The sequence below is a fragment of the Dromiciops gliroides genome, chromosome 6 (genome assembly GCF_019393635.1).
Source record: "Dromiciops gliroides isolate mDroGli1 chromosome 6, mDroGli1.pri, whole genome shotgun sequence".
NCBI lineage: Eukaryota > Metazoa > Chordata > Mammalia > Microbiotheria > Microbiotheriidae > Dromiciops > Dromiciops gliroides.
The window spans coordinates 132826145-132846931 of record NC_057866.1 but is presented as its reverse complement, the minus strand read 5'-3'; the positions used below and the strand labels follow the sequence as shown (position 1 = coordinate 132846931).

General features: G+C 35.6%; 1 protein-coding gene across 16 annotated transcripts in view; it reads right to left on the bottom strand.

The window, feature by feature from the left end:
- The window catches only part of ADGRL3 (adhesion G protein-coupled receptor L3), a 971834-nt gene that overhangs the window by 47659 nt on the left and 903388 nt on the right, over positions 1–20787 (bottom strand). For 11 of the 16 annotated variants that reach the window (XM_043972867.1, XM_043972872.1, XM_043972873.1 and 8 more), the window contains 2 exons: positions 16848–16874; positions 13634–13802 (listed from right to left, as the gene is read on the bottom strand). In XM_043972867.1, coding sequence (XP_043828802.1) covers positions 13634–13802; positions 16848–16874 — 196 coding nt within the window. The remainder of the gene's footprint in view (positions 1–13633; positions 13803–16847; positions 16875–20787) is intronic. The other 5 variants (XM_043972870.1, XM_043972875.1, XM_043972877.1 and 2 more) reach the window with 1 other exon arrangement.

Here is a 20787-nt window from a genome sequence, read left to right as displayed (position 1 = left end):
AGTACTCACATGCTACTAGCGAATATTATAAATTAAAATTTAAATGCATATGACAAATAAAATGATAGAATGCTTTAAATACAAGAGAAGCATTGAGCTCTTCAGTTTGTGTTAGTCTCCTTTCTGCAATCTGACCTATAATTCTCAGTACATTTCAGCAGGAAATGAATGAAGAGGGTGAGTTTAGAACCTCTGGCTTCACTTTGAATTGGGGTAGAAGATAGAGATGCTTGCTTAGTCCGATAGTCTAATCCTATAGTTTCCCATATAAATTATTCCCTGTACTCCCACTCCTCTAGCAGAGCAAGAGAGGCTAAAGTGTTAATCACATTTCTTCCAACCAGGCATAGGTCCCTACTTTCATATGTTGCTTCTCCTACTTCTTTTAAAGTGTTATTATTTTTTCAATTAAAAAAATTCCTTTCTCTTTCTTTCTCTCCCTACCCCACATGAGGAGAAAAAAAGAAAAACAAAACTCTTGTAACAAATATAGTCAAATAAAAGTAATTCCTGCATTGGCCATGCCCAAATAATGCAAGATTCAATCCATACCTTCAGTTTATCATTTCTCTATTAAGAGATACCTTAAGTGACTTTGGAAGAACCAACAGTTTTGCATGTTTTTACCCTTGATTGAGGCAGGGGTCACTTGGGAGAATAAATACTCAGCTAACGCTTCAGTATCAGTTTAATTCAAACATGTTCCATAATGAAATTAATGGAACTAGTAACTAAGATATGTAGACAACTAATAATAGTAATAGTAATGGTTGATATAGCTTACAAAGCTTTCCTCAAAACAACTTTGAAATACACAAAATCTGAGGAATATTCTCCCCATTTTACAGAAGAAGAAACTGATTTAGACAGGAGATATGTGACTTGTCAGTGCTAGGATGCGAACCTAGGTTTTTATTTTTCTCCCTGTGTGCTTATAGAACTAGTTTTAATTATGGGATCATGAGAACAAAAATAGTAGGAATAGTAAATACTTGAAAATGTAATTTCATATGTGCACCTGACTCTGGAAAGAAAAATATCTAAAATTTTTCTGGGAAAACTTAGTCTTGGAGTAGCTAGGTGGCACAGTGGATAAAGTACCAGCCCTGGATTCAGGGGGACCTGAGTTCAAATCTGACCTCAGACACTTAACACTTACTAGTGGTGTGACCTTGGGCAAGTCACTTAACCCTCATTGCCCCGCAAAAAAACAAAACAAACAAAAAATCCCTTAGTCTTATTTAGAATTTAATGCACGGGGCAGCTAGGTGGCACAGTGGATAGAGCACTGGCCCTGAAGTCAGGAGGACCTAAATTCAAATCCGGCCTCAGACACTTGACACTTACTAGCTGTGTGTCCCTGGGCAAGTCACTTAACCCCAATTGCCTCACCAAAAAAACAAAAACAAACAAACAAAAAATTAATGCACTTTGCTAATACTTGTAAATGATTGTTTTTTCATGACAATATTTGTTATAGTGTAAAAAAATAAAAAAGAAAGGCAGCATGGAGGACTAGATAGAGGGCTAGCCTTGAGTCAAAATGATCTGAGTTCAATCCCTATCTCTAAATGTGATTTGTACATTACCTGGCACTTACTAGGCATGTACCAGACACTTAATAAATGTTTACTGAATCAAAATGCTAGGTCGGAGCTTCTTAAACTTTTTTCCAATTGTGACCCCTTTTCTCCCGAGAAATTTGTATGGTACCTCAGGTATGTAGGTATACAAAATAGGCATAAATAACCTTCTACTTTTGCCAAATTTTTCCACAACCCCCATTCAGTTATACCACTCCATATGGGATTGAAACCCACAGTTTAAGAAGCTAGATGCTAGGTAACCATAGGTAAAATCCTTAATCTCTCAGAGCTGCAAGCAATTCTACATTCTGAGATCTAGATGAATGTCCCATTTGCATTACTGGAGAGATGTCCCATGCAAAAGGAATTTCTCATATCAACGAAACCATAGTTCTTGCTTCCTCAAAAAGAAATAAAAAGATAAAAATTATATGCAAATAATCTTTTTTTATTTTAAAAAAGATACATGGCTTTAATTTGTAAGCCAAACTCTGTTTAGTGACAAAATGTCTGTCACAGACTAAGAGGAAATTTTTCTGAGGTGGTTTGAGCTCATTTAATATAATCTCAGAATCATAAAGGACCTCAGAAGCATTTACTCAACAATTTATGGAAAAAAAAATCACCTTTGTCATATACCCCCAAAGTGGTCATCTAGCCTTTGCTTAAAGACTTTTTGCGAGGGGGAACCTACTGTTTCCTAAGGTTGCTTATTCTACTTTTAGATAGCTCTAACAGTAAGGAAGTTTTTCTTTATATTAAACCTAAATTTGGCTATGTACCATTGTTATGCACTGATTCTAGTTCTGTTCTCTGGGGTCATGCAGAAAAAGTTAAATCTCTCTTCCTCATGACAGTCAGATATTTGAAGATGAATAAGTTAAAGACAGAAAGAAAAGCTAAATGTATACTAAAATATTTACAGCAATAAAAATTAGAAATAAAGCAGATGCTTATCAATTGAGAAATGGCTGAAAAATTGTGGTATATTAATTAAACAAGATATTACTGTGTCATAAGAAATGACAAATATAAAAAGTTCAGATAAACATGGGAAGAGCTATGTGAATTGATGCAATATGGAGTAATCAGAACCAGAAAAGTCTACATAATGAACAGAGTAATGTAAACAAACAAAATCCACTAAATAAAAATCAGGGTTACTATAGACTAATCTTGTTCCCAGAGAATAGATAACTGAAACATTCTTCTTTCTCTTTTCAAGTAGACACATAGGGGACAAAGGGGAGAGTGTATTCTTTATATTGTTAGGTCTTGGCACTCTTTTTGTTTTGTTTTCTGGGTTTTTCATTTTTTTTTTTTTGGTCTGTTTTGTATTTTGGTTGCAAGGGAGGGTTCAGTGGGATTGGGGAGTGAGGAAAGAAAAGGCACTAACAATTAAAAAAAAATTGAGGATAGCTATGCCATTTTCCTTAAGTCTTCTTCAGGTCAGATATACCTAGTTTCCTTCAAATGATCTTCATGTGGCATGATGATGAGACACTTCATTATCACGTGCATAGTCTCTAAGCTTACTAATTTCTTTCCTGAAATGTGTCATCCAAAACTGAACAAAAGAGCAGACAAGGTCTGACCAAGGCATCCCCTCCTACACACTAGGATTCATTGAGCCTAATTGCTTTGGCTTTCTCAGTCACTATATCACACAATTGTCTCACTCACACACACACACACACACACACACACAATCTAGAGGCTTTTCAGACAAATGTTATTTAGGCATCTATCTTATATTTGTGAAGATGCCTTCTGAATCAAAGTTTGTGACTTTACCTTTTTCTCTATTCATTTTTATGCAAAAAGAGGAGAAAGACTTAGCCTAGTAATCAAGGAGACCTGGGTTCAAGCCTTGCCTTTGACACGTACTGGTTGTGTGACCCTGGGCAAGTCATTTAATTGCTCAATGCTCCTCCTCTTGCAGTACTCAAACTGCAAGTTGCAGAAGAACTGCTACCCTGCTTTGGCAGAAGGATTTTCCTCAAGCAAAAAGATGTTCCCTATATCAATGAAATGACAAGTTTTAGTTCACAACTTGAATCACCAGCTACCTTTCAGATAGCTCAAGCTGAATGTCCAGTAGACACCTTAAATTCACTGTCCAAAACAGAACCCATCATTCCCCCCACCCAAACCCTCCTTCCACCCCACCTTATCTTTAACCATAGAGGGTAATCATCCCAGTCCATCAGACTCACAACCTAGGATTCATCGTTGACTCCTCACTATATGTCACTCCCCATAACCAGTCTATTGCCAAGGCCTATTTATTTTACCTTTGAAACATTTCTAAGCTATTCTTTCCCTTTCTTTTCCCTAATATTGCCACCACTGTAGTACAGGCCTTCATCATCTTATACCTGGACTACTGCAATAGCCTATTGGTGGGTCTGCCTGCTCCAAGTCTCTCCGCACTTAAATACATCTTCCATTCAACCACTAAAGTGATTTTCTTAAAGCACAAATCTGACCATATCCACCCTCCGTGCCCTTATCCCCTCTCAATCCAGTGGCTTCCTATAGCCTCTAGGATCAAATATAAAATCCTTTGATATCCAAAGTCCTTCATAACTTAGCTCCCTCCTGCCTTTCCAGTCTTTTCACATGATACTTCTCCTTCCATGTATTCTTTGATCTAGTGACACTGTCCTTGATTCTGTTCCATGAACAAGACATTCCATTTCTTGATTCTGGACATTTCCTCTTGTCCTTATTCCTGGAATGCACTACTTCCTCATCTACACCTACTTGCTTTCCCGGCTTCCTTTAAGTTTCAACTAAAATCCCATCCTCTATAGAAAGCCTTTCCCAAATCCTCTTCATTCTAGTGTCTTCTATCTCTTAATTGGTCCCTATTTATTCTATCTATCTGTAGCTTGTTTGTATGTATTTGTTCACTTGTTTTATCTCCTATTAGATTGTGAGATCTTTGAAGACAGGGACTGTTTTTTGACTCTTTTTTACCCCCACTGCTTATTAGGCACTTAATAAATGTTTACTGACTGAGTTCCCTACCCCAAGTTTAATTTTATGATAGGTGGCTCAATGATCCAGACTGTCAGGATCATTTTGAATACTGATTACCATCCAATGTGTTGGCTATCCTTCCTAGCTTTGTTACTTTTGTATATTTGGTAAATATGCCACCTATGCTTTTATCTGAGCTACTGAAAGAAATATTAAAGACATAATTTTTATGAGAGGAAGAAAGTTTAGTCTGGTAAGACCTATTCTTGATGAATTTATTCTGTTTCTTTGTGGCTAGAGTTTTCCCTTCTACACAACAGTCACCTAGGATGAGCAGGCATGATGGGTTTGTGACCTATATCATTAAAATCACAAATAGATAACACCAAAACTTCATTTGAGTTGAGACATCTTAGCAAGACAAGATCACTTTCAGCTGTATGTGATAGGGAAAGCCTCTAAGGAATAAAAAGGATTTAGAAGCATGGAAAGAAAGTTTTCCAGGTACAATGGACAGCTAGGGCAGGCAGACATGATGAGATTAATAAATGGCTATTCATTCAATTTTCTCAGAATTTGTAATGCATGAAGTAGAACATCACTGCCTCTCAAGAACTGAAGAGGTGACCACCACACAGAAGGCAAGGCAAAGCGGAACATATAAACAAAGAAGAGAAATAAGGATATCAGTGAAGAACTGCAGAACAGAAAGAATTATGGGGTGGTTTTCTCTTAAGAATGACAGGTGGATGGTCAGAGTGCTAGGGATGTAAAACGAGGCTGGAAATGAAAGCTGAAACCTGATTGTAGAAAGCTTTCAAAAGCAGGCCAAGAAATTAGTTTTTCATCCAAGAGACAAAGCTTGTTTTCAGGCAAGGACATGACATCATCCATAGTAACTCATTACTGAATTTCTACAGGAGCTCAGCTGCTTAAATCCAGTAATGTGTGTGTGTGTGTGTGTGTGTGTGTGTGTGTGTTTTGTTTGTTTATTTTGTAGCAGACTCAGGGAGAAAGGCCTGGAAAGTGAATGTTTGGTAGTCATGAGGGTAGAATATCTAGCTTCCTATGGCATCTCAAAGGCAAGAATGCTGGTTTCCATTTCTCTTACCTCTTCTCAGAGTATCAAGAAGTTTGGCCTTTGAAAAAGACAAACAACTATAATTACCTTTATTATGAAGCCACTCAACCCAAACCAATTGCTATACTGGCCAGGGAATCTTATAACTAACATGAATACAAGATTCTAATAAAACAAAATTCTCTCTCTCTCTCTCTCTCTCCCCCTCTTCCCCCCTCTCTCTTCCCCTCCTCCTCCCTCCCTCCATTCATCTTTTCCCTTTCAGAACTGAAAATATTACACTAGACCTTAAAGGAAGAGAAAGGAGGACCTCCTAGAATATTTTCACCTTTTCACTGCCCAACGAAAGCTGGATATTTTGAACTACTATATAAAATCACCATGATGAAGCTATGTGTTGACATATTACTCATTGCATCATCAAGTCTGCTTTAATTTGCTGACATTTTATTTTAAATATTCAACATATGATCAAGAAACCATTTAAAAGAAGAAAAGATGAATCAAATGACGTGTCCAGGAACATAATAATTTTCTACAGAAATTTTCTTATAGATTGCCATAAAACAGCTCTTTGAGTGCTTGATCGTTTGTGTAATCTAATTCATTTGTTCATGCTAAACTGTGGCTTAATTGCCTTTAAATAGATGACCACCACTCCATTTTATTTCAGTGAGAATATTTTCTATACCATGGATGGAAGGAAGGAGAATTCTTTTTGTGAGAGTCACTACTACTCCAGACTGTCAAGTCAGGAGAATGGCCATCTTGGACACATCCCAGTGGAAGAGTGAAGTACTGCACTGGATAAGCAAACACTATCAAAATATTTTTCTTAAAAAAAGGTCTGTAGGAGAAATCTTAGTCACAAAAACATATAACTTACACTTTAAGAAAGACAGGACCAGGAGGGTGAGATGTTCTTGCATTGTAAAAACAATAAACTTTGACCCATAAAATGCCAAATTTTCAATAAACCACCTGAAATTTCTTGAATTAAGCAATATATAAATGGGTGTTTTAAAATATGCATAATGGAATTTAAGCAGATAACCAAAGAAGAAGCACTACATCTATTAAGGTGTTTTTTAAAAAATAAATTTAAAGTTCCTTAGGTACTACAAATTACCCAAGTTGGAAAACTAGCACTCCTTCTTTTTAAAATTTATATAAACTGACATTGAGTTCTGTCCCTGACTTCAATTATAAAAATGTCACTAAAATGTACACCTTACTAACATGGAATAGAAGCATTCAAGAATGGGCTATTTAATATTTTGAGTTATTTGGTATAATTCATTTAAAACATAACAGTTGTTATACCAAGTAATGTTTGAAATTTTTAAAAAGTGATTTTTTTAAAAGACAAAATGTTTCTGGTTATTTTAATCAGACTTATTGGCTAAGCATCTGAGAGTATCCACTTGAACTGATAGAGTTAAATAAATCTGACTCTCTATAAGTATGCTTATCAACATTAAATTTATGTTAACACCAAAATAAAATCTATACTAGGGAACATTGTTCTCCCTTTCCTTGCCAATATCTTTCAACAAATGGTCTACACCTGCTTCTTTTAGTTCCACTACACTGTCACTCTTTACCTCCTTGCCACCTGGCTTTCATACGAGAAATACAGCTTTTTGGAAGGGTTCCTATGACTTAGTTATCTCCAGTCCTACATTTTCTGTTATCTTTTACTATATGCTTCCAGTCAGAAGTCTATCTAGCACCTCAAATTCAACATGACCAAAACTGACCATATAATCTGCAACATTCAACTAGATTCCTCTCTGATTTCTGTCAGTACTACAGCTTCATTTCTACACATCCAGCATTGAAACTTTAGAGACACCATTACTCAATGCTAGTTGGCTGACTGACCATTTTTTAATCTCCCTGATATTCTTCATTCACTCACCCACCTACACATATTGTCTTTTATGCTGATTTAATCACTTCCAGGAAAGAAGAGTACCAAAGGGAAATGCTTCAAAGTAGGAATGCAGAAGACACCAAATTAGACAGACAACAACTTTAAACTGAGCCCAGCATATCAAAGCTTATTGGTCAGTTCTTATGCCCCTAATTTTCCTCCTCCCCTTTTAGTATTTGAGGACAAACTTATTCTGCTTGGAGGGCAAAACATTTATCAACATGAGAAAGCTATTGGTTCTGGGGAACTGCTTGGACTTTGGGGTCTTTCCTCTTTCCTGCTATCTCTGACCTTAAACCTCAGTTTTTATTGGTACCCCCGGCTAGCAATGAGACAGTGAAATATATACCAATCTGCTTCCTTGCTCCAGGTGCTGGCTCTTTCCTGTTATCTTAGGGTATCCTGGGATTTGGGTAAAGGGCCATCTCCATTAAGGAAATTGTCCCTCAACAATCTTATAATACCTAGTTTTCTTCAAGTCAGTGCCCTGCTTAAAAAAATGTTTGAACCAGAGGCAGCTAGGTGGTGCAGTGGATAGAGCACCGGCCCTGGATTCAGGAGGACCTGAGTTCAAATCTGGCCTCAGACACTTCACACTTACTAGCTGTGTGACCCTGGGTAAGTCACTTAACCCTCATTGCCCTGCAAAAAAAAAAAAAAGTTTGATCCTTCACTATTTCCTTTTGATTAAAGTAACAGGAACTCAGAATGATAGCTTTAGAGATGGAAGAGATCTAGCTTAGACTAACTTTTTTTATTTTACAGTTTGAGAAAACTGAGGTCTAGGATGGTGGAGTGATTTGTTCCAGGTCACACAAGTAAATCCTTCTAGGATTTGAATACAGATATTCGGATTTCCAATCCAGGGCTCTTCCCACTGCATCACATTGATTCCTCAGCCTGCCATTTCCAACCTTTCTTTCTTATCTTATATCCTACTATGCAGACCCCAGCCCAAGTAGATCATTCCCCAAAAGTGCATCATCCCAAAATTTGTTCACACAATTCTCTCCTAGAATATCATCTACTTGCCAAAACCTTCTCTAGCTTTCAAAGACAACTCCAAACACATCTTGTCCATGAAACATTACCTGATCTCCTGATTTAAATGTGCTCTTTCCCTCTTCTAAAACTCTATATAATTTCACGAATACTTATGTTACAGAACTGAAATTGTTCTGCCTTTTATTTTAGCTGGTTTTATACTTCTCTTTCACCTTGTCCTTAGGGGCAAGTAGTTTGTCTTTGCTCATTTTTTGTACTAACCACAATGCCTAGCACAACATCCTCGGTTATAGATGTCATTAAATATTTATAGAACTGAATTGAATTTTTCCAACTAAATCTAGCATCATTGCTTTAGTGCTCATTCTGAAAATCTCTATGGACATTGTCAATGCTAAACACTATTTTCTTGAAATTCTCTCTTCCCTTGATTTCTGCTCCACTACATTATTATGGTACTTCTGGTTTTTTGACCACTCTTTCTCTGCACCCTTTCTTATGCAATTTCTTTTTCCTCCCTCATACCACTAATACTGGCCATATTTCAAGGGTTTTATTTCTTGTCCACCTGCTTGCCAATCTTAATTTGTTTGAGAGTGGGGGAGTTCATCTGTTCCCATTACTTTAGACTCATCTTCTTCTTGATGAATCCTAAGTTTACTGATCTGATACTTTACTGAGCTTCTAGTATTGCAATTTAATTTGTCCCTATTATATTACCATTTATGTTTACAATTAACTTGTTTACCACACAAATTTGTTCCCACTTTTAAATTTTCTTGTTATTTTGCTGCTAATAATAGTTTCTTACTTTTCCAAATAATGAAATTTCCAGGTTAACTATGACCCATCCATATATTTAATTTCCTTATATCTTGATGATTTCTTAATTTATCTTTTTATTTTCTACTTTTCCATCTTCATTGACACTAGTCTAGCTGCCGTCATCTTATTAGGTTATTAAGACATACTCCAGACTCTACCCTTATGGAATCTACTTTGTGTATTCTGCCATATTACTTTTCCTAATATAGCAGTTTCATAATATCAGTGTAAAATAATCTTCTCTAATTCTCATCACAACCACAAACACTTTTATGTCTTTACTAAACTGGCCCTTCCCTACTTGATTGATTTACTGACTTTCAACAAAAACCCCTTTCATCCAGGAAGGATAAACTTTTTACTGTTCCCTTCACATGCCAAACGCATTCATGCATCTGTGACTTTTTCATGATATTTCCTTGTTTAGTAGAACATTGACTACTATCTTTATCATTAGTGTAACTTAGACTATACTGTGATGAAATAAACCAGGTAAAGCTGGTTTTAAGAATCCAGACAAGTGACCCAGGTTGATAAAAAGTTGAGAATTTATCTAAACATATATGTGCAAGAATTTGCTATTCCACAGTCTGGGAAAATGCTAGTCCAGATCCTAGGGAATATGAATCTAAAATTAGATTCCAAATTTGGACATCAGGTGCAAGGGAAAGGATAAATAAAATGTTAAGTCCTGTTAGCCAAACACTCAACAGGGCTACTAAGTTGGAGACAGAGGGAGATGGAAATGCTGATCAAATCATAGGTAGACCATTCAATCTTCAGAGACCCACATGGCAGGAAACTGGAAGATACCCATGGTTGTTGGTAGTCATTGTCACGGTAGTCTGAGAACAGATGTTGGGATAGACAACAGAGTTTGGGAACTGAAATATAGAGGCAATAAATCTAGCCACTGAAATATAGAAGTAGAAGTAAGAAGCCAAGTCACTGAAGATCATAGTGTCATAGGTTTAGATTTTGTAGAAACCCATGAAATCATCAAGTTTAAACTTCCTAATTTTCACAGATGAGAAAAGAGAGGCCCAGAGAGGTTAAGCCTACACTCCCAGGACACAGTACAGAGTCTGTTATAGAGTAAGTGCTTAATAAATGCTGCTGATTGATATAGTTTACAAGGTTATATGGGTAGTACAGAGCTGTGATTTGAACCCAGTTCCCTGGCTACATATCCTGCAGTCTTTTTTTTGGGGGGGGGGCAGGGCAATGAAGGTAAAGTGACTTGCCCAGGGTCACACAGCTAGTAAGTGTCAAGTGTTTGAGGCTGGATTTGAACTCAGGTCCTTCTGAATCTAGGACGAGTACTTTATCCACTGCACCACCTAGCTGCTCCCCTGCAGTCTTATCATTAGGAAAATTGAGTCTATAAAGGGAATAAAAAGCAGGACACAGGAAAATAGCTCCTGAAGAGGTGAAGAATGAAAAGAATCCAGCAAGAAAAGGGCCAGAAGATTTGATGAGCTGGCAAAGTATTGACATAAGGCTCCTTTATTTCTCCCAAGTTTATGGTGAAGGTTGATCTCAGAGTCTGACACTGAGTTGTTAAAGGTTGGGGTTCAAATGCAGCTGCCAAGATTAAAAGGATGTGAAAGCAGGGAGCAAAGGAAAACTTTTTCTTCTCTACCTATTCATATGTCCTTCAATCCCCACTTCAAGTGCTACTTTTACCAGCATAACACTTAAAGTCTGCACCAAACTATATCTCACCTAATTATGTACTGCCTTATACTGCTTTCTTATATTTTCCTTATTCGTAAGTCTTAATTATCCAACAATGTTGATTTCTTTCTTTCTTTCTTTTTTTTGGCAAGGCAGTTGGGGTTACATGACTTGCCTAGGGTTACACAGCTAGTAAGTGTCAAGTGTCTGAGGCTGGATTTGAACAATATCAAATATTCTTTACCTGAAAAAGTCTATATCTTTTTAGTAAAACCTTTTTTGATGTGATATAATATAGAAATATTCAGGAAAGTAATTGGTCTTTGACTTCTACTACTGAAAATTACAATTAAAACATGTAATTAATTGAATTGATCCAAACAACTCTAGTGACAGAAATTATATATAGATATTTTGTTGTTGTTGTTGTTGTTTGGGGTTTTTTTGCAGGGCGATGCAGGTTAAGTGACTTGCCCAGGGTCACACAGATAGTAAGTGTCAAGTGTAGAAATTATATATTTTTATATAATACATGTATATATATTCAGTATATATATATGTGTGTGTGTGTGTGTGTGTGTGTGTGAAAACACACACAGAGACACACACAAATAGACTGAATGGTACCATCCTAAAAAAATGAATAAACTTGCCATAAATGGAAGCCTATAGATTAATATCTAGAAACATACTTCTTGTCATTCAGTTGCTTTTCAGTGATGTCTAACTCTTTGTGACCCCCTTTGGGGTGTGTGTGTTTGTTTGTTTTGACAATGATACTAGAGTGGTTTGCCATTTCCTTTTTTTTTTTTTTTGGTGAGGCAATTGGGGTTAAGTGACTTGCCTAGGGTCACACAGCTAGTAAGTGTCAAGTGTCTGAGGCCGGATTTGAACTCAGGTACTCCTGAATCCAGGGCCAGTGCTTTATCTACTGCGCCACCTAGCTGCCCCTGCCATTTCCTTTTTACAGATGAGGAAACCAATGCAAACGAGTTAAGTGACATCTCCAGGGTCACACAGGTAGTAAGTGTCTGAAGCTGGATTTGAACTCAGGTCTTCCTGACTCAAGGCCCAGCACTTTACTCACTGTGTCAAAAAAAATGTATAAAACTACTAAATTATTATGATGATATAGGGACATATAAAATACTGAATGAATTTTTCTTAGATGTCTTTTTGTTTATGGTAATCTACTTAGATGAGTAAAATGAATAGAAATATTCTCCATATGTTCATTACAAGTATGCTGATTATTAGATAATAATATATATGTATACTTTTGTCTTTAATTAAAAGTAAAATTAAATATTTCAAAGCAACACTCAGGTATTTGAAGGTCATCTCAACATAAAACACTTTTATTTAAAAAAAGGGTCAAACTGGGCTGCAAGCTCACTTCCTGCATGTGATTTGAGATTAAATAATTGTCTGAAAATTACTAGCTTGAAGGTAATTAATTTTTTTTTTTGGCTACATCTCACAAACATTTTTTTGTTAGTGCAAAATAGTTTGTGATTTGTTTTGGTAGAAGAAGTATCCACACTAACAAAATAGTTCAAAAAATATGCACATGTACACATAGGGATATGCAAATATATATGTATATATATGCATATGCATATTTATGTACACCAAACAAAAATGTTATCTCAATGTAAGCTCATGTCACTGTGGAGGCTAAATTCTATGAAGCTTAATGGCTTAATGGTGGTGATTTATTAAATTTATTTTAAAAACCTTAACTTAGTGTAAACATTGCTATTTACTCTCCATTTTTGGACACAAATAATGAGTGAGGGGATAGTTTGATTTCTCTTTATATGGAGGCCAAGGTCCAGTGTCTACAATTTTTAAAAAAGTTTATCTGGAAATAGACCATGTATTTTTAAACTTCCTCAATCTTTTTAAATAACATAAATCATCATAAGCAATGAAAAGAAACAAATATTTATCAGACAACTCTCAGAAATATAATTTTTGACTAATACGTTTAAAAGTAAACTGGAAGTTTTCAGTATATTAGTTTTTCTCTAGGAATGAAGACCTATACTTTCTTCTCAATGCAAATGACTGTTACTTATTAGTGTTAACAAACATTAACAAAGGTTAAAAGGGAAAATAATTTCCTAGAACAGGGCTTCTTAAACTTTTTCCACTGGCAACCCCTTTTCCCCTGAGAAATTTTTATGCAACCCCAGGTACATAGGTATATAAAGTAGGTATACATAACCTTTTACTATTTGCAAAATATTCACAACCCCCCAAATTGTTAAACCTCACATTTTAAGACGTTTTGTCCTAAAATACCCTTTTAACTCCTAATCTCCTCTAAACTTACGTCAACAATTAAAAAGAAATTTTTAAAAACAGAACTTCATAGTTTCTAGTTTAAAACAATTACCTCAAAATACTACATGTATACAACGTTTTGTTGTTATACATAAGGTTTAGAGTAAGGCAAAAGGAAGATCTTTCATGATATGCTTTGCAACCATAAAACTCTATCATTTTTCTGCATCACTAGAAAAGCTGGCTTACCTTTTTCTGAAGAACGCAATGGAAAATGAATATAAACATTCCCTGTAGAGAATTGAAAATGGTGAAGAGATACGCCATGATGACTGTGCTTTCATTAATATACATAAGTCCAAAGGCCCAGGTCAGTCCTAATAGGCAGAGAAGGGCTATTGCACCTATAACCCATGACCTGAGGAGAGAAAGAGGAAAAAAAAATGATCAAAGGGTTCATTCTTGGAGTATTACAACAACAGCACAGTAACAATGTAGACAATGAAATGTGTAGGTTCTGATAAATTTTATCTATGAAATATGTAAGACAGGCAGCATAGGATTTTAATACAATAACACACATCTTCAAGTTTGAGTAGAAATACATATACGAAAATGTTACGAGCACAGAAATCAATCTAATCCAACACAAATACATGTATACATTGCTTGTGTATGTATCATGAATGCAAGTGATATGCAGATGTAATTTTGGCAAATGACAAGGAAAAAACAAAAGTTGAAAATGATAGGTGAATTTTATTGGTCTCACTGGGATGATAGCTTGACATATCTCATCATATCCTTTTTACAATAACATTTTTGTATTTATTTTTTAGTTTTCAAAATCATCCCTAACCTCTGTTAACTTTATTTATTTATATATTATTTTTGTTGAAATTCTGCTAATTTATACAAATACATTGCATTGTAGAAGAAAATAATATTTTTGAATATCTGAGTGAGTTTTAAAGCTTTTTTCCAATCCTAGAAGCAGACAGAAAAATTGCTAAGCATCTAGGGACTAGAGAGACTTTAATCACAAATGTAACTACATTTTCTATTCCACCTAACTATATAAAAATTATTTACTACTCTGGATGGCCCCTCCCCCCCCCCCAAATCCACATGGGTTCAGATGACCTTGATTTTGGTAGACTTTTTGCCTACTGTTAGAAGGAATGGTCAGGTGCTGAGGAACCTTCACCCTTGTGTGATCCGTTAAGTCCCCTGGAGCAAGATGAAACGAGGGAAATGAAAGGTGAAGAATATTTATTATATGGAGTACACTGGACTAGAAACCAGTGCCACAGCATTAGCTTCTTGTACTATAAACTCCCACCTAGTTGCCATACATGATTATTATTTGTAACTATTCTCATACTTCTTTTAAAGGTCATCAATGTCCTCAGATTTCTGGTCACATTTTCCCCCCACAAAGCATGAAAGAGAGCCCATGAACCTATTAATAAAAAGACTCCCTTTCACCTCACCAGAGAATATTACTAAATGATTTAATATCTCAACAAAGTCATGTGACTAATTTACATTTTTGTTTTGGGTAAGCACAATTTCTCTAAATGTTGGTGAGTGGTACTTTTTTAAAGCTGTCTTGCCTTCCACTTCAGTGGAGATGAAGTTTCCATGTGATTTGTAGCTTTGCAGATAGAAATCAAGCTCTATATGATATGCTGCAGTCGCATTCAGTGACATCTATGTGACATCTCTATGCTGGGGAAGACAGAGACTGAAAGTGCTTTTGAATTATGAAAGGCATTCATTTAAGGTGAGATAGCTTTGAAGCAATCTTTTTTTAAAGTGAAAAATAAAATAAGAACAGGAAGAGGAATCTCAAGTTTATATCACAGTAATTTTGTGATATACAAGCAAAAAAAAGCAAAACTCAATAGGCATTCTTAGGATATAGCTTAAATTATACATTTTAATTGTTCAAAGAAAGAATTAGTCCATTTTTAAGAAATTTAAAAGTTAAATTAAAGATGACCTTTACTATATGTACTCTAGGCTAGAAAACACAAAATGTGAATAAATTCTTTAACCAAACATTGGTCGAAATGAGAAAAAAATAATATTGAAATGAGAATGAAGAATGGTTAATTATTAAAATCTTGTAACAATTTATCTCAGCTGTTTTACTTTTTTCCCCTTTATTCAATCAGAATTTAGATCAAATTCAAGTTTTAACTGCAAGCTAAATTTAATTTGTTTAATTAATAGAAGTTAAGCAATTCTAGAATAGTGAATCAATGTAGCTTGGCTTATGAAATTGTATTTTTCATCTATCTTTTTTCTCATATTTATATAACTGCACTAAATTCCAAAGGGTAATATCTTATTATACTCCTGAATTCAGTCAAATGAAAGCTGCTAGGATAAACTAATAGTCTAGTAGAAGTTACCAATGGATAATATGGAGAGAATATTTATTATATCAATGCCAAGATTCTACTTTGATTTAAAGCAAGGACAGTGTAAGCTATTCAACTTTGCTACCACCCTGTAGAACATCTGTAGAACAGAGGGGCACAACTATATCAAAATGAAATGTGTTCTGGCTTTAAAAGGGAAAATAAGCAAAATTCTGATTAAGTGAAAATGGCACTGGACAACAATGAAAACAAAGGACTCTTCACCAGAAGAACAAACTGAAAGTTTATTGCAAAGTTAAGCTTGAATTCTCAATCTTATTTTATTGTTCCAGGACAAGAACTTTTAGAGGTACAAAGAGGAATTTTGTTTTAAAGAAATTCAGCATGTTGTTTCAGCATCTTAGTACAGACTTGAATTTTTGCTCCAGATATTTCTTTTCTTTTCTTTTTTTCTTTAAATTATGGGTGTTTCCCCCCCTTCAAAAAAAATTAGTTTTATTATTCAAATTGTAGGAGACAAAAAAGTATAGGCCTAATTTCTGATGATTGTTTTATTTTATTCTGAAGGAGATTTTTTTTTTCCTTTTTTAAAAAAATTTTTAATAAATTTTGCAGATTCCCATTAATGTCGGTAGAAATCAGGCCACTTCGTTCCCATATGGTCACTTTAACTGCCACTAAATCACATTAACAATTGGAAATCTAAAATGAAGGCCAAACATGGACAACAACAACACACACGGATGCAGACAGAGGGACACATCACAGATGAAAGAAAAAGCCATTCTAAGCATAACAAGTCTGTACCACTTGAAATGACTATGTCTATGACTGGGTCACTCAGTTCAGGTGGTATCCAATTGAAACATGGGAAGCAGAATTTTTCGGCAATATGCCTGCAGCGTGTTTACTCTGCACATAAGCTGTTTGCCTGACTGTTTTCCTGCACAGTTTGCTCTTCTGCCTCAAGGTGAATGACAGAAGTCTTAATGGTTTTTCAATACTGATTTGACAGCTGGTTCATGGGACCACACTGATAAATGAAATTTATCAGCCATTCAGGTCATTCTTACTTGATGAAGGGTCTGTTATCCTCATAGCTAAAGAATGCATAGACATAAAGACAAGAATACCAACATTAGCATATACTGACTTAAGGCATTTCATATGAAAAAATACCCCAAGTCCCCCCAAACTTCAGTCTATTCCAACCTCCCTAAAAGGCATCGAATACAGCTCTGGTGTATCCAAGAGGTAAATTCTAAAGTGAATATTCTAAAATATAATATTCTATATGATAGCTTAAAAATTAACAATTTTTTAAAAAGTTTCACATATATACATATCCCTTATGAAAACATTTCTAGAAATCCCAATGTATCTTTGGTCATCTGCTTATATAGCCTTCTTAACAGAGATACTTAACTTCTGATAAGATCACCTTTCTGGTCCTAGAAAACCTTAGAGTACACTTAAAATCACAGACTCAGTGGTACCTTAGGCAAACACACCATGATATCAGATGGTGTGATTATAGATATCTTGTTTTTAAGTAACTATACCTCTGATGATTAGCTTATATGTTAAACCTGAACATTGTCTTCTTTTGAAATTAATGGATTCAGATTATTTTAAAGCCTCCTCCCTGATGGAAAATTTAGAAGGGGCAGGGGAGGGGAGGAAAGAGACTGACTATTTGTTCTTAGTTTGATAAAAGAAGGTTCTATAGTAATAAATAACTAGGTAACAAATAGAGGAGAAAGCTATATATCCCACAGAGAAATACATTTTACCTCCTGTGTTTTCAGGCCTGGGTCACTCCAAGGATTTTTCTTTCTGGTTATACAAAGGGGACAGGAAAAGAAGAAGAACCACATTCTCCCATTCTTTCCCCTTTCATAGATCTGGGTGGTAATGGTGATCAAGCTACATATTGGATAAATATCCATATTATACATAGACTACACTACTAATATACACTGTGAAAGTCAAACATTGATCCTGGTTATAATTGACTTTGTCCTATAACTGTTTACGTCATGGTTCTTTGCCTCTGAACTTAGTTCAGAGATTCAGTAGGCCTATAGTGAGTTAAATTAGAAATCTAGTTCTCTTGCTAATCACTGTTTTGTTCTCGTCTTAAGGAAATCTATTCTTCGAGGATGTGGGTGGACACAAGCAAATCTAGTCTAGTATCTTTATAAAAAAATAGAAAAGCTTTATAGAAAGCTATCATTCAAAGATGATTCAAAGATGTCTGGTTTGCTATCCAAAGTCTGGTCCACTGTCTCTAACCTTGTAGGTTGACTCAAACCTTTCTTACTTACAGAAAGGAATGAGCGGGTTGTTGCTAGTCCCTCGTTCCTAACTTCCAAATAAAATACTGTCCCCCACACCTCATATATGTAACCAATCATGTTTTCTTCGCCCCATAAAGTCACCAACCCTATAATTAGTTGTATTATTTCCTTATCTACCCTGTTGTGTTCTTTGTTTTCATCTTATAAAAATGATCTGAGTATCCAAGTCAGGGTCTTTGACTTAAAACTGAGGTCAATATTGATCCATTATATCAGCTGGTAGGTGCCCTGCTAAAAAACTTGTTATCTTGCTCAGAGAATATGTTTTAGTCTGTCTATTGAATTTCACTCATAAAAACATTAAGAACATATTTTTTACAACATCTGTGTAAAGATACATGTCTGTACAATAAAATGTGAGGTTTAGTACCAAAATAATATGTAATCTTTGCTTTCCAGAATAATGGAACTTCACATAAGATCATATTGATAATTTAGGAAATAAAAGCCAAAAGGAAAAACAAATATTAGACCCCTGAATGGTTAATAGATAAATACATTTAAGTGCTTTTAATAATAGCACTGCGGATAGAGCACTGGTCCTGGATTCAGGAGGACCTGAGTTCAAATCTGGCCTCAGAAACTTGACACTTACTAGCTGTGTGACCCTGGGCAAGTCTCTTAACCCCAATTGCCTCACTAAAAATAATAATAATAGTAATAATAATAATAATAATAGCACTGGACAAGGAGGGTATGTGCAAAAAGGGAAAATGCATAACAAGGTTAGAGACTAGGGAGAATAGACAGGCAAAGTTACATCAACATGGGAAAGGTAAATTTTTCTAATAAATATCTTCATGGATGAAGTGGAATTTCAGATGTTTAAATGAGTGTCTTTTGGATATCACAAACTTGCTATATTCAAACCCAAGTCATGATCTTTTCCCCCAAATTTTCCCCTCTCCTGAACAATTACTGTGCACCACAATTCTTCCCATCACTCATGCTCATGGCCTTGGCATCATCTTCATCTTTTCATATTCACCCTACAAATCCAACCAGTTGTTGAGTCTTGTCATTTCTACCTTCCCCAAATCTTTCCTGTATGTCCTCTTTTCTCCACTGACATAGCTACCAATCTGACATGGCCACCTAAAATAGCCCTGCTGGTTGGTCTCCCTCCGCAAGTCTCCACCCTTTCCAATCCATCTGTCAGCCTGCCAAACTGATTTTCCTAAAGCTTGCATCAGATCATGTCAACCTTCCTCTAATAACTAAACTTCATTGGTTCTGCTCCCTATTACCTCTAAGATCAAATATCAAATCCTCTGTCTGGCTTTTAAAACTCTCCACAAATCCACCCCCTTCTGAATTTTTCTATTGCGTTTGTATTTTAAATGCTAGCAATGCCCATCATCCTGCTGTTCCTCGAAGGCCCCTGTACCTCCTGACTTAGTACCTCCAAGCTCTTCCCCATCCCATGAATGCCTTACTCACTTCTGCCTACTGGCTTTTCTCAAGACAGCTCAAATCTCACCAGCTACAGGAGTCCTTTCCCTTCATCCCCAGTGCTTTCTGCTAAGATTCCCTTCCTTTCATTCTGTGTATGACTTGCATGTAAGAGGTTGTTTGCAAGTTGTCTCCTTCACTAGAATGTGAGCACCTATGGGGCAAAGAGCATGCTTCTGTCATTCTTTGTATCCTCAGACCTCAGCACAGTCAGTCACACAGTAAACATGTAAGAAATGCTTGTTGATTGATTGATTGATGGCACTGGCCAGATGTAATATAAAACCGTGTATAAACAGAAGCTTTACTAGCTACTAATATTGCCTTTTTCATTGTTGTGAAACATGCCCAGAAGTGACAAATTGCCCTTTGTTGATGTTATTCATTCATTTAATTTCTGAAAGAATGTAATGTAATTATTCAATATCTGTCCTATTATCAACCTATTAGGTCAATGTTTTCTCTTAATATTTTTGGTGGGCGGGGCAATGAGAGTTAATTGACTTGTCCAAGGTCACATAGCTAGTAAGCATCAAATGTTTGAGGTTGGATTTGAACTCAGGTCCTCCTGAACCCAGGGCCAGTGCTTTATCCACTGCCCCACCTTACTTCCCCCTTAATATTTTTTTTGAAAGCAGGGCCTTTTTACCACTTAATGTATACAGCACTGTACCATGTAAAGAGGTGTACTTAATAGATGAGTTTTGGTTAATGAATATAGCAAAGGTTTTGTAACAGATATAATGCAAACTCAGGCACAACAGTTTCAAAGTCCTCGGTTTCCATGAATCCATACCCTTTACTTGGGCTTCATTTATATGTAACATTAGATACCTTTCCTAATTCTCATAATCTGTAACTCATGGAGAGACATGTTTGAATCTGAATAACAAGTAGAAATAAGGCTTGTATCAGAAGCATGGTTGAACTGCTGATTATTTTTAAGGGGGGAGGCATTCAATCCTTCATCAATATCAATAAAAATTCAGAGTTCCCACTCAATATAGAAATTCATGCTCCTGCAAAAGACCATTCATTAATTTTTCTTCCAGAGAGACATAAATAATAGACAGTGATTCAATACCTAACGATTATGAAAGGATAACTATAATATGCCAGCCCCTTCAATCATCTTGTCAGACTTTTTACTGATTTATAGCACCTGATTCTATAATCTTTCTCTGTCAACTCCTAATTAAAT